This window comes from Acanthisitta chloris, unplaced genomic scaffold (genome assembly GCF_000695815.1).
Source record: "Acanthisitta chloris isolate BGI_N310 unplaced genomic scaffold, ASM69581v1 scaffold44653, whole genome shotgun sequence".
Taxonomy (NCBI): Eukaryota; Metazoa; Chordata; class Aves; order Passeriformes; family Acanthisittidae; genus Acanthisitta; species Acanthisitta chloris.
Genome location: NW_008664152.1, coordinates 3,076 through 17,505, shown reverse-complemented (window position 1 = coordinate 17,505; position 14,430 = coordinate 3,076). Strand labels below are relative to the sequence as shown.

General features: G+C 40.5%; 1 protein-coding gene across 1 annotated transcript in view; it reads right to left on the bottom strand.

The window, feature by feature from the left end:
• The window catches only part of LOC103798921 (transcription factor AP-2-delta-like), a gene marked incomplete at its 5' end in the record, with an annotated part of 28,090 nt that extends 13,966 nt beyond the window's left edge, over window positions 1-14,124 (bottom strand). The window contains 3 exons of the mRNA XM_009071207.1: window positions 3,900-4,018; window positions 6,692-6,857; window positions 13,938-14,124. Coding sequence (XP_009069455.1) covers window positions 3,900-4,018; window positions 6,692-6,857; window positions 13,938-14,124 — 472 coding nt within the window. The remainder of the gene's footprint in view (window positions 1-3,899; window positions 4,019-6,691; window positions 6,858-13,937) is intronic.
• Window positions 14,125-14,430: the final 306 nt, after the last annotated feature.

The window sequence follows — 14,430 nt, the reverse complement described above, 5'->3', positions numbered from 1 at the left end:
TCATAATTTGGACAAACATTTATTTTAGGGGAGAATGTGCAAATGTTGGAAATGTGGATGAACTGACCCCTTTTACCTTAGATTTGCCTACTTCTGACTAGTTGTTATTTGCATTGGGTAGGAATCGTACTAAAAGTAGAAACCCCTAGAATTCCTGACTTTTGTAGTTAGTTGCCCTGTTTCAGTCTAAACAATTCAATCCTTGGTGCCCTGTGTGTGATATCCCCAGCTCTTGCCTCCTTGAGACAAAGAGCAGGTTCTGGGGAACATGGACTCTCCTTAAACCCAGTACACAGCTTTGCAGCTCTTGGAGCATTGCCTCTCCTCTGTAGTCTGACAATTGACCAGAGAGCTTTGCATGATAGAAAAGGACAGTTGCTGAAGCAGAATTGGCAGAGACAGCTCTGGAAAGCCTCAGCAGAGAGACCAACCGTGTACCTTGAAAGGTTTCTGTGGGCAGGTGCAAGGAGCAGTGTCAGGGTCTCCTGGGTCCAACAAGAGTGAGAGATGCCCCTGTGCAGAGTGAAGGCAGAAGCTGTGTCCCAGGAGAGGGACACTCAGCATCTGAACCTCCTACTCTCTCCTCGTCTTTGCCTCCTCCGGATGCTCTACCCAGCAGAAATGTTACTCAGGGGGAGGAGGGACAGGCGGGAGGTGGAAGGAAAGTTTATTCTATTTGTGGGGTGAGAAGGGAGGAGGAACAAGTGAAAGGATATTTAAACAAAGGCTAGTGGGGGAGAAGTGTGACAGATGAAGTAGGATGAAAAAAGTAACTGCTGACCTATTTTTCTCAAGAGTTTTGGCCCCCAAATGATGAAAAACATTAATTCTGTGTATAGGAAATTTAGTGCCTTTATTAGATTTGACAGGAAAACAAACTCTAGATTTTTTTGCTAGTTACTTTTCTTTTGTCTGATTGTTTTGAAATCATTCATGCATTGCTTTTACCTGCATCTGCAATCACATTTATGTTAGGTCTCTGCCTCACAAGTGAATAGAAGGAAACATAGCCCCTCCTTTCACATCCTTCCTTGCTCCCTCTGGAGAGGCTTTTGTCTCTTTTGAGGCAACAGTAAGGCTTAGTCTAGACAATACTAGTCTTTAATGGAGGAGCCTTTGTTGAATTAGCCAAGATGTAGGAATTTTCCTTTTAGAAGAGGCAAAAAAATGACCCTTCCCTCCATCTGGTCTAGGCACTAGAGGGCAGCCCTCACCTACAGGTTGTGCAAAACTGCTGTGGAGAGTCCTGCAATACTTACTTCATTCTCCCTGTCCATCTTTACACTAATTTTGCTGATTTATGTGGATGACAAAAAGAACAGAGCTAATCTGTCAAACAATTCCTATTTTGGGCCCTAGAAGTTTCTACCAAAGATGCTAAAGAGGCAACCTGACAAAATCAAGAACAGGAGTAAAGAGCCAGCAACTATGTCGAACTCCAGAAGAAATAAATTTGCAGAAAACAAGAGGCCACAGAATAATTTTCATAAAGTCACTTAACACTGTTCTCCAAAACTAAATTATTTTAGTCAGTTTTGAAAGAAGAGATGCATTAGCTATGCCAAGGACATTTGAGATGGTTTGGGTCAATAGTCCTAATCACTGTACAACTCATTTTGCCTTTTTTTACATCAAACAGATATTCAAGAAGTTAAGCACACTCCTGCCTTACAGAGGTAATAAAGGCTTCAACACATTGAAGGCTGTGAGTATCTTTTGTAATAATAAACTTAGAACCATCTAAAGTACTCCTGGGTCCCTATGAGAGGTCCACACAGTGCACCAGATATTTAGAGATATAGTAAGACTAATAAGTCATGATTTCAATTTCTTTATTGCCATCACACAGTAAAAACCAATGTTGCTTTCTTTATAGATTCTCTAAGACACAGAATAAACCTATGTCCTTCCATTTCTGCCTCCTCCAGCAGCAGGAACGACTGAAGTTTCCATGTAGAAACTGTGCTATGTTAGTTTCACTTGGAAGGAATATGTTCATGTCCAAAGGGACATGCTTATACCACAAAGAACTCAATGAACACTGCCAAGTTTGACCCAGGATTGGTTACAGAGGCAGGAAATGAACTTTGTTTACTGTTGGAATGTCAATGCACAGAGTCTTTCCCAAAGATTTCAGTAGATAAAATTCCTGATTAGCATATCCATGCAAATTGGTCTCTATCAAAGTGGGCTCAGTCATGTCAGTATTTATCTGCAGGACACACAGCAAGGCAGTTCAAGAACAAGAGCAACACCATAGGCTTGAGAACAGGTTTGTTACTGGCTTCGAATGAAGAGCAGTGAGGCAAGCACAGCTCCATCCCTGGGAAAAAGGGATCCTGACTTACAATAAAGGCACTTTGCCATTAATCCTATGCCAACAATTGAAAGACTCACAATCTCTTCTGATGAATGAGCTACTGGCCACATAGAATCATAGACTCACCGAATGGTTTGGGTTGGAAGGGACACTTTCCACTAGACCATATTGCTCAGAGCCCCATTCAACCTGGCCTTGATCACTTGCAGGGATGAGGCAGTCACAGCTTCTCTGGGCAACCTGCGCCAGTGCCTCACCACCCTCACAATAAATAATTTCTTCCTAATATCTAGTCTAAATCTACCCTCTTTCAGCTAAAAGGCATTGCTCTGTTTACTAATGAAAAAATAGCTGTGTTTATTCTTCCCTGCTAAGACTCAAGATGCCTGAAGGACTACAAGGGTAGGAACAGCTCTTGCTCCTCTAACCTGGTACCTTTTCTAACACTACAACTCCATTAGTGCTTTCCCTTTATTGTAAGCAGGAGTGATATGGACAGACCTGTATTTCAGAGCATCCTCATTGTAGCTCTGCATTCTCAGTGGCCCCTAAGAACCTCAGTCTCTCATTATAGATGCTGAAAAACCTTCAATGTTGAGGATTCTATGATATTTCTGCCTTGAAGAGTCACCATCCTTTGAGATAATAAAAACCTCAGTACACAAGGTCCTGAGCAACCTCTTCTAATTGACCTTGCTTTGAGCAGGAGGTTTGGACTAGAAGATCACCAAAGGTCCCTTCCAGCCTCAACCTTTCTGCAATTCTGTGATTCTGAGGTAATATGTGCTGAGACCTCAGCCTACTTGCCTAGATCTGAATGGACCTTTCAGGTTATGATTGTAGAAGTTGTTGACCTTTAGGATGAGCTGAGTTGTCTCAACATCAAGGAGGAGGGATCTGAAATTCCCAGAGCTGCTACTTGCAGCCAGACAACAAACTGGGTACTTAGTGGATTCACCCAGAATAGAAGAGATGCAGGTAGAGTTTCTTTCCTTTGCCTGAGGGGTTTGAACCTGCATTTCCCAGCTGAAGGTTTGAAGAGCCTGGCAGTATTTGGTGAATGATATTTAAACAACAAATAAAGGCCAAGAAAGTATCTCCTGGGCTGTCTAGAGTTTATCTGAAAGCAGATTTCATTCATTTATGTGTGGGGGGAAAAGGCTTGTCTAAATATTATGCTTTCTTATGGGAGAGAAAAATATCATCACATTTTTGGATCAGCTCCAGGAAATTCACAAGTTTTAAAAAAAAAGGATAAACAAACCTACTTATAGAGTTGGTATAAGACATTCATCTCTCTCACAAGAACACTTGAATCATTGATTTGTAAGTGAGAATCCAGCACAAAAAAGCATGGATCAATGCTGAGGAAACTGCAGAACCAAGCCACTTGCTGGGGGCCAAGACATCTTGGAGCAAATGTCCATTTTGCCACTTGTTCTGTCAGTGGCTTTAGGCAAGTCAGTTCTCCTCTTTATACAAAATACAGAGGACAGTATCAAACTGTGGCTGCAAAGTGTTGTATACAATGAAACATTTTAATTCTGGTTATATTATATTGCAATACTATAAACCCTACCTTCTACCAAGGAAGTCAAGAGTGTGACATTTGCTGCTTTTCTTCTTCCTGCAGGCAAATTCAGTCCCAGTCTGTCTAATTTTTCTCTCAAGCAGCGTCCTCCATTCTTGGATTTTGCTCTATCATGAAAGAACAGCAGGAAAGAGAGACACTTGTTATTTTCTGCACCTTTTTTCCATATTAATATAAATCTAGAAATTGTACACACTTTGTTGACTAATGTGTGAGATAAAGCCTGTGCTAGTGACATCAATGGGAAATGTTTCGGAGCTGCATTCTTAACACCCTACTTGCCCTACCTGAGTCTTTAACATTGATTCTTTGACAGTTAGACATTTTAATGTCTGTCACAGAGGCATCAGATTTTCAGACAGCTTCCCACTTAGTGGAGCCCAGTATCCTGATTTGGGCCCAGAGTCTGGGATTACAATGACTACAAGTATTGACAGTGCAAATGCTTATATGTGATTTAGACAAGCCAGGTTCCAAAGACAAACTAGAGAGCAACATGACTTTCTAGAGTTATTTAAACAGATATCTAGAATGAGTGGACTTTACTTATCTGGCTCATCTGACTATTAAAGGAAACCAGATAATACAGATGTCTGTGTGGAATCCAGCTCTAGCTATCCCTTTCAAATTGATGTGGAGACCTGCATCCTTAGAAATGTAGTCTACAAAGCCCAGTACTTACAAGGAAGAAGGATAAGGCAATAGAAAATGCTGAAGCTAAAATCTCAGCCATTGTTTGTCAACTATGCCCCTATCCCAAATGTCTATGCCACTTTGTTCTCACAAAATGGTTCCTGGTGCACCCCACACCTGCTTTTCTGCAGCACCTCAGTGTTTAAAGCATTTGAGACATACCCACTTATGCAGCAGTTGTGGGAATTTCTTTCTCAGCCTAAGTGAATTTTAACCTGTCTTTTAGACAGATGCAGCAGTCAGATGACAGCAAATAGCTCATGTTAAAATGCTCAAGCAATGAACAGAGCAGTGACTGGAACCCTGATATCTCCCATTCCAGGTGAAAGACCTCTCCATTAGATAAGAATTACCACTACAATTGCACTTTCGCTTTTGTCCAACAAGTCTTTAATTAATCCCAAATGAGACTGAGGGGCCCTCAGTTTAGGAAAACCAATAAATGAATATTAAGCATGTCTAATTAGATATTTTGGGGTGCAGGTTGAAGTTCCTTTGGGCAAAGGAAGGAACAAAACTTAGATCACCATTTGGATGTCTGCTTTTACCTATTAAGAAATTCCAAAGCTTTGGCCATGTTGTACACCAGAAAATGTCTTCTGACAAGGCTTTTTTTTCTTTATCCTGAAGAACATTTAATTCTGAAGAAAAGCTATTTGGTGAAGTACCTGACTAGTGACTGGTGACAGGTTGGTTGCAAAACCAACCCTGCCAGGTCTCAGGCAAACCATCAATGAGATTTGGTTTTGCTACATCCTTGCTGGCCAAATACAGTGTTTGAGCATGTTCTTTAGATGTGATACCCTCAGGTGTAATCAAATCTGACCAAATCTGTTAATTTACACTCTCAGCTTCATAAAACAGAATTAGAATCCAAACTGCTGGCTGGGACTAACCCCTGGCTTTTGCTAATTCCTGAACCATGCCCAGGGTTGATTTGGTAGAGGGATATTTAGACTGGGTCAAGAACTTATGGGGATCATTCTAGTATTTTAACAGAAGAGAGAAACAAGTCCCCACATTCAAGTCGGTGCCCTTGAATTCTTAATAGTTTGCACTGTATTGATGAAGTCTGTAGCATGAGTATTTAAAAAAAATAATAGCTGTAGGTTTCTCCAGGGTGAAGCAAAAAGCGAGGAAAATTTTTATGGATGTAGATTTTGTATTTCAATGCCTACAGAAACAGTTAAATGGGGCTTATGCCCTGAAAATATTTTATGATCTATAGTCATTATTCTCCAAGATGGCTCAAGACTGGTCTTGAACACCTACATCTCTCATAATACTGCAGTTTGGTTAAAATGACTTTCAGTATAAGTATGAGGATCAGTGTGGCCTTCAGTGACAGCAGTGAAATAGCTGATGACTTTTCAGCTAGTTTTGATCAAAGGGTGTTAAAGTAGCTTATGCCATCTGGGCTGATGCCTCAGGGACATCGCGACTTGGAGATGCCTGGCTGAATTACAGTTGCCTCCTCGTTTTCCTTTGCAACGTGAGCGCAGCATGACTCTTTCCTCCTTTCTGCTCCTGCTCTCTGCAGGTGTCTGCTCTGGTCAGCCAAGGGTCAGAGCCAAAACTGTACCTAATTACTTGCTTCTCCTCCAGTATCTCACAATGAGAAAAGTAAAACCACCTTTTCTATACTCAACAGATATGCTAAGAAGAAAGGAAGAAAAAGGTGTCCCTACACCTCCAGGTTTTAGATTTTTGTTGAGTGAGGGCTATAGCTACACTTGGTAAAACAATTTGCTTTGAGATTGCTTCTCAGCAAGATGTCAGATTTGTGGCTTTGACAAAATTTTCCACACATTGAAGGTCTTTTCTTTTTTTCATTCAAAAGAAGGTAAAACAACACTTACCCATCTATGATGAGTAACTGACACGAGGGGGTAAAAAATAATGAAAAAATGTAAGCCCTTTCATTAACTGAAAATTTCACAGTGTTCCCTCTCAATAAATGCTTTTCTGTTTGCCCACAATATGAGCACCTATCCACACATGGAAAGAGAATAAAGCCTGTTCGCAGAAATTAAAATTAAAGAAATTGCAGCACTGTCTAGAACTTGTTATTCTCACCTTCAACTTACCTTCTTAAAATACCTCCCAGGAGGGAAGCATTGAGGCATTCTGGTGGTGAAAGGCGCCTCTTCACCTCTGCAATGGTCACTTTGTACTTGGAAGTGGAGCTGAGGAGAGATAAGCGACCAGGAACAGAGCAGAACAGGTCTGTGGGGTTGACAACGCAGGTGCCACCTACAAAACAATAGAAATGTTAGAAATGTTGCATGTTTTGATGAATTTAGTCATGATGTTGTTTACTTGTGGTTGGTTTTGTTTGGATTTGGTTTTTCTTAGGGGGTGTGTGGTTTGGGTTTTTATACTAGCGTTGTTTTGAGAATGATGAATGGTTTGAAATTCCAGTGTAGGAACAATGATTTATTAGATCTCATAAGCTTTACAGTCAAAATACATCAGGATGGCTATTTGATATAATTTGATTTCATGCTCAATTAAAATTACCTATTATCAGTAAGGACCCTCCTATCTAGTATGATTAACAAAATAAAATTGAACCATATTTATATTTATATGAAAAATTTAGGATGCTGGTTCTAATGAGATGTTAATTTAAATTCTCACAACAGTATTTAGGATACAAAGATGCAAGGGCACTTGCAGTTTGCAGTGATTTGCAGCTTTCCACACCTTTGAACTCTGATAAATTCCTTCTAAAGTTAGGTCAAATCCTCAGCTGATATTAACGATTGAAATCTATTGAGCTACATCAGTTTATCTCAGGTTAGTTCTGGAATTTATTTCTTGAGAGTGGCAATTACTTGGCCTGGGTCTAAAACTGCTGAATGATCACCAAATCTTTCAGTCAAGACTGTGATCAATAACTCCTCAGGCAAAATTGAGCTTTTAACTTAGAGTTAGTGTCAGAGAAAGAGAAAACTTTCTCTGCAACTGATCCAAGAGAATAGGACAGAGTCCCAGGAAAAAAAAAAACACAAAAAACCCCTGACAAAAATCTTAAGGCATTTTATCACCAAGTGCAAAACACTTTTCTTAGACCTGCCTTCTCCAACCTGACTACAATGAAAAATTCTGTGGAAGAAATAAATCTTCCCACTTCCTGCACATTTGTTCCCTGGGGGAAAAAAAGAGGAAAAAAAAGAATGAGCTGCATATGACAGTAATATAAAATATCATATAATTCAATGCACTACTAGAAGGAGTTCAGCTGCTTTATGTGAAAATAATGATATAAAGATCCTCTTAGAGCAGAATTAATCTCTGCTCATCACTCATGTTTAAAGGAAAGATACTGTATTTTTTTAAACTACAGTGATAATTTTTTCTTTCCTGTGAACAGCTTAATCTTTCTTCATGACAAGAACTCACTTTGTTATGCTTTAAAATTTTAGCTTATAATCTAAATTTTGTAATGAGAAGAGAAGAGAAGAGAAGAGAAGAGAAGAGAAGAGAAGAGAAGAGAAGAGAAGAGAAGAGAAGAGAAGAGAAGAGAAGAGAAGAGAAGAGAAGAGAAGAGAAGAGAAGAGAAGAGAAGAGAAGAGAAGAGAAGAGAAGAGAAGAAAGGAAAAAAAGCTCACTTTAGACAAGATCCTATACCTTCTTCTCTATCTTCTTCCAGCTTTTTTAATTAAGATGACTCTGTTCCATTCCTCTCAGAGACAGACTGAAGGATGAAATTTCATTAAAGACAGACTACTGCTTGTTTACATAAGGCAAACAGGATTTCTTTCCAAATATTTCAACTCTTGAAGGTATATTTAAACATTTGTGCTGACAGCAATACCAGAAAAGAACATCTCTTGGTATAAATCCCAGATGGGTGAGATCCTGACTCAGTGCAGCAAGGCATTTTATGACTTTTCTAATTATGTTACAGGACAGATATTAGAGTCCACTTCTCAGACAGAGTATAGAGACAAATCGTGCATCACCAAACACATATACACATCAAGGGCACTGATGCACATTTTTGCAGAGCTCAGAGCTACAATTAACGAGCTCCTATGTTCATATACAGAAATCTGGTGACACATGCCTGAAATAATTTTGGGTTTGTGTTGTTTTGGTGTTTGGGGTTTTTTTGGTGGATTCTTTTCCTGGAAACCTGTAAATATTTTCAAGCAACATTTTCAAACTTCTGGTCTGTCAGGTACATTTGTGAAGTGTTAACACGGGCTAGATCTGTTTGTTTGGCATCTGCCATACAATACATATACACACGTGTATATATATACGTGTCAAGAAAACAGTAGCACTGTGTACATATTTATTTACTTCAATAAGTCTGTACATTTGATAACTAGTGAGACTGTATGAAAATCAGTGTCATATTAAAGTTTATCTTCTTGCCAGGTTAAGCCAGTATGTGAACCCTTTATGCCAGATAAATAATTGTTCCTTTAATCCAAAAACCTGTTACCCTGCAGCTGCTCCTATGCTAACCAGAATTTACTGGAACATACCTCATTACTATTTAGTAGAAAGTTGCTTACAGTCTAAAATGTTTTAAAATATCACACCTAAGCACCATGATCTCAAACAAAGCAATTCCAGGTAAGCCAAATATGGGTTAAAAGTGAAAGAAAACAAGTCATTTGTTTTCTAGAAACATGGAAAACAAGTTGAAAATTACAAGAAGGTAAAATTTATTGCATATAATTATTTCACTCTATTAATTATTCATTGACACAACGAGATAAGCATGGTGCTTTCTCGATGTAGTTATGCCTTTGTCACAAACTGTGTGCATTTTTGAAAGTACATATCTCCTACCACAAACACCACCTTGGAGAGGAAATAGATGGATTTCTGGCCTTTCCACCACATGTTAAGCACAAAAAAGTGTTACAATAAACAAAGAGGAAGCCACGGAAAAGAGAAAGGAAAGGACAAGGGCAACCACAGGGGAAGATGAAGGATTAGGTTTCTTGCCAAAACCACACTCTTTTGTGTACTCCTTTTTTTCCCCTTATCATGCATCAGAGTGGATAAATTATTTTGTTAAGAAGTGCAGCTCAACATGAAGATGACAAGGTATGTTTTAAGTTGCACTAAACAGCAGTGGCAACAAACAGCTTTTCTTTCCCGTCAACCCAATGCCACTGTAGGTGCTGTTGGCAAAGTCAGTCCTCACGACTTGTCATAAGAATGTATTTGAGAGATGGGATGCTAACGGACACCAGCTGAAGAGGCAGAAGAAAATACCCTCAACAATAGAGTGGAAATAGTGCTTTTCATGAGTCTAATAGTTCAACCTGGAGATCCCCATTACTCTTAGCAGCTTTTACTGGCTTCGGAAATCTTTATGGACTAGCAGCTGGCACCAGGATAAATAAGAACCCCCTTAACTCATCAAATGAAGAGACACACACACAGAAACAGCAAAGTAGTGTCCCCACCAGTGTACATGGAGAAAAAACAGTGGCTGCTGCTCACTGACTGGTTACCCACAGCATTGGCCCTACTGCAGGATTAGGAAAAAGAAAATGAGAGCAAGCAGACAGTGAGACAACTGGTAGAATCATCCAGCAGATTGCCTCAGCAATTTTGTGCTCTGAGTGCCACATGAAATGGGCCTGTGAACATTAAGAAGACTTGTTTTTAGGACAACTGTTTATTCCCATAGGGAATTGACTACATGGTCTGGTCTGACTTCATCTGTTGCCATAAGATACTATGTTAGAGATAAATGGTGATGGTTGTGCTCTTACAGCCACAGAGGTTTAAAAACACAGGCAAGACAAGATTTAGATGAAGGGAGAATATATTTCATATTGCAACTGATAGATTCGGGAAAAAGAGAAATAAGGGAAGCTTTCAGGCACGCAAACTCTTCTTCAGGGCTTCTCTTTCATCCAGCTCTGTTCAATTACTTCTTCTTCCTTCACGACAGAGTTTTACCCTCAGATCTGTCATCTTCATGTTGATTTCAACAAGTATGATTGGTCACAAGGAAAGAGATGGGTGAGGAAGAGATATACTTTGTGCAGCAGACCAGGACCCAATGCTGCCATATACCGAATTGCCTCAGCTCCGGAATTACCTCAGGAGATTATATATAACCTGATCTAGTTGAAGATATTCCTGCTCAATGCAGGGGATTGGGGTAGACGACCTTTAAAGCCCCCTTCCAGCCCAAACTATTTTTTGATTCTAATCTATGGTTATTTTCAAGTGGTCCGAGGGAGAGGAATAACAAAAGACTAAGTTCATTTTTGTTAGCTTACTTTTGGGGCCCAATCTTTTTCCCTCTGACTGACTGTTTCATGCTCAACACGACATACTCCTTTGTGTGAACTGCACTTTGGCTTTGTTTTCCAAGCCTAGAATGAACAACAGTTAGACTATGTAATACTGAAAAAGGTAGTCAGAGCTAACATTGAGAGAGCATTTTCCCTGTCTTATTCCTGTCTCCCCATCAAATAGCACAAGTCAGTATGAAATGCCAACACAAGCTGATGATGGGTTATGTAGATGACAGCAGCAAGAACAACAGAGCCATACTCTAACCCAACAGTCTTGTCAACACAAAGAAAATCCCAATAACATATGATGCAAAGAGATCTTGGCCTGTTTTGATTGTAGGTTCTCTTTGTATAGATAAAGAGGACAATAGGGTGGCCGGAGTACTGTGATTTATTGTGACTTAGTTACGTACTTGGACATCTGCTAAAATGTAAGGCTCCCTGATGCCCTCCGAGTTAAATATCTGTGCACCCTTTCATTGATAAAATCCTTATTCTGACATATTTCATGCTTTTCATAAACAATGTTTTTGTTTATTAGGAATAAGAGAGAGAAACATCTGTTATGTCACTAGATAGTTTTTACACTTTAAATACAAATATTTTTTAAATGCCTGTCTATAATTTTGTAGAGATAGACACATCCTTGCACTCTGTAAGGTAATTTCTTATTTGTTAATTATAACAGCTGTAATATGATGAGTAATTTATATTCATTCAAGGCTATGTAGTCCCTTTCTCTACCCATAACTATCATGTACTTATGGAAGGAAACATCATAATAAACTGGTGACAACAAGGCAGAAGCACTGCTTATTTTCTTTTTCAGGATATATACGTTTATGTGCTTGTGTACATTATTAAGTATAAACATGTCTGAGTGCTGACAGATTAATCCTATATCAAATATAATAGCATGCTATGCTTGTTATTAGTTTATTATTTATATCTACAGGTGCTGTTAGTGGAAGTCTCCAGTTTATAGCATATTCTCTGCCTTGTTCTGAAATTTTTGCAAGTTTACAGTATGTTACAAAATGAAGACATGAAAATCTGCCCCTCCTTCACTTTTTATCCCTTGCACATAGCAAATCTAAGGAAACAGCTATTTGTACAGAGTTTATCAGTACTATTTAATCCCATGTTCAGTTCACAAAGGTCTATAAGTTATTTAAAATGTTCTTTAAATTATCCTCACATGACCCAGTCATTAATCTGAGGAGCAAAATATTCAAAATTCTAAAACTCATCTACATTTGTCAAGAAAGATAAAAAGTGCTGCTTTTTTTTTTTAGTTGTTCTTTTGGTTTCACTAAAGTCAACAAACTATGCATCATGAAAATAGTCACACAAACCAGCTCATTCCCTAAACAGAAACAATTCTCAGATGCCCCTCACTACAATGTCCATGCTAAGGAAACAAAGACATGCCTGCATGCACAAAATATGGGGTTTTTTTTAAAAAAATAAACCCCAAAAGATTCGGTAGGACTGATGGTCTCAGCAGCAATTTTTAAGACCAGCATCTTACTTGCACCATGTTCTTAAGGATATTAAAAGTGGCTTTAAGTTTAAACAATGTTAAAAAATAGTTTGGGAGAAGCAAGGTGGAAAACAATAATATAAATAAGGGATATTGTTACAGGAACTCAACTTTAAGGATTGTATGAACATGTAAATGTAGGTTAAGATTCAGACACTGAGGACAAGCCCTCCAAGATGTATCAACTCTGATACAGGAGAACTTCTACAGCTCCTGGGGTGAAGGGTAGAACCCAAACCAGAGCCAAAAAAAAAGAAATCTACTTCATTCTTCTTTCCTATGCACAAGCCATAAGAACTCATCAGCACTTTTCAATGCCTCTTCAAGCCCTCTCTGTGGCATCAGCTTGGGAAAATTGCTGTATGCTGCTGGACAGTGTCCGTGAACTGTGCTTGTTCCTGCAGGACAGAGACTTGAACAGGTTGTGTGCAGCACAGGGTGTGTGTGTGTGAAGGTAAAGGTTTAAGGCTCTGCCCGTGGTGTCTCATGAGTGGGCTCTGCGTGGGACAGAACAAGTGATGTTGAAGGTCAGAGCTGTGCTCTCTGCAGGAGGCTCTGGCTAGTGTGTGTATTGTGTGCATGTGTGTTGTGTGTCCACTTCTGCTTCTGCATACTTTGTTCCCTGTGTGTGTGCTTAAGTTTGTGGGATCCCAAGGGCAGCTCTGCATGGTGTACATCCTGTGTGTGTGTGACTCTGAAATCTCCACTAAGGCAGATCAAGGTGAGACTGTGCAGATCACAACACCTCACAGCCTGGAATGGAGCAAAGGGAGACAGAAGCTATAATACACAACTTGCACACCAGAAAGAAAGAGGAGAAGCACAGAGACAAAAAGCAGGTGAGGTCGCCACCCAGGGGTTTTCCATCACCCTTCTGTCCACAGCCAGAACTACACCTTTGCAGATTAGCAGGGAAAACAAACAAACAAACAAAAAAGAGGACCACAAAAATTACAAACCAACCCTCAAACAATCAAAACCCCACAATAAAATCAAACAAACCATGAAGAAAACAAACAAATAAAAGCTCTCAAAACTCAGCCTCTTCTCTTCACCAAACTTCTCCCACAGGTCTGACTGGTGCCAGGAGCGGAGGGTGCTGCCGGCTCTGCTCCCTCCTGGGCCGGCAGAGCGCTCGGTGCCCTGGCAGAGCCTACTCGAACCCGCTGCTTAGCCCCCTCCATCCCTCTTCCCAGCCCCAAACTCCTGGCAAGCTGAGAGTCGCCAAACGATTTGGCTTTAGTCGGCTGGAGATTATCTCAGCTGGAGCCGCGAAAGCCATTAATTAAGCCAGCTATTTAGGATTCTAATGCGATTTAAATTGGCCTTTGGAACAGAAAAGAAAAGACGAGAAGAGAAGAAGACAACAGCGCTAATGACAGCGCGTTAAGACCTGAACACAATGATGGGCTATTACAGGAGTCCCGAGGCTCTTGTAAGGTTCAGAAGAGCCGGGAAAAGGGAAGGAAGAGGACAACAGAGGGAAGACGAGGAATGGATCTGCCTTACCCTCGGTGGGCTCAAAGCTGGGAGCGAGGACACGGTCCAGCCGCAGGGTCCCCAGTCCACTGCACCGAGCTCCACTCCAGCGTCTGGAGCTGCCGGGCGGGCAGGGCGACCTGGGGCAGGACACGGCCGGGCTCAGGAACGGAGGGTACTGACTGGCAGATGGGGGTCCTGAGGCACTCTCCGAGGGCTAGAGAGGGACAGGGCTGACCAGGTAACTCCAGTTGGTTTACCAGAGCAGGGAATAGCACTTTGAAGTAGGGTGTCTTAGAGGTGTTCTCCTAAATATATTGTTCTATGGTTCTATGATTCTATGTCCCAGTTGGCCATTCCTTTATCCTGGGATGCCTGGGGAGGTGGCAACATCCCAGCACTCTATTTTTTTCCGCTCTCATTTCCACAAAAAATAGCAGGGGAGAAGATTCTCCTGGGGCGAGGTGCAAAGACCTCAGCCCCTGCCTTCACCTGCCTCCTTCAACCTCTTGCCCAAAGCCTC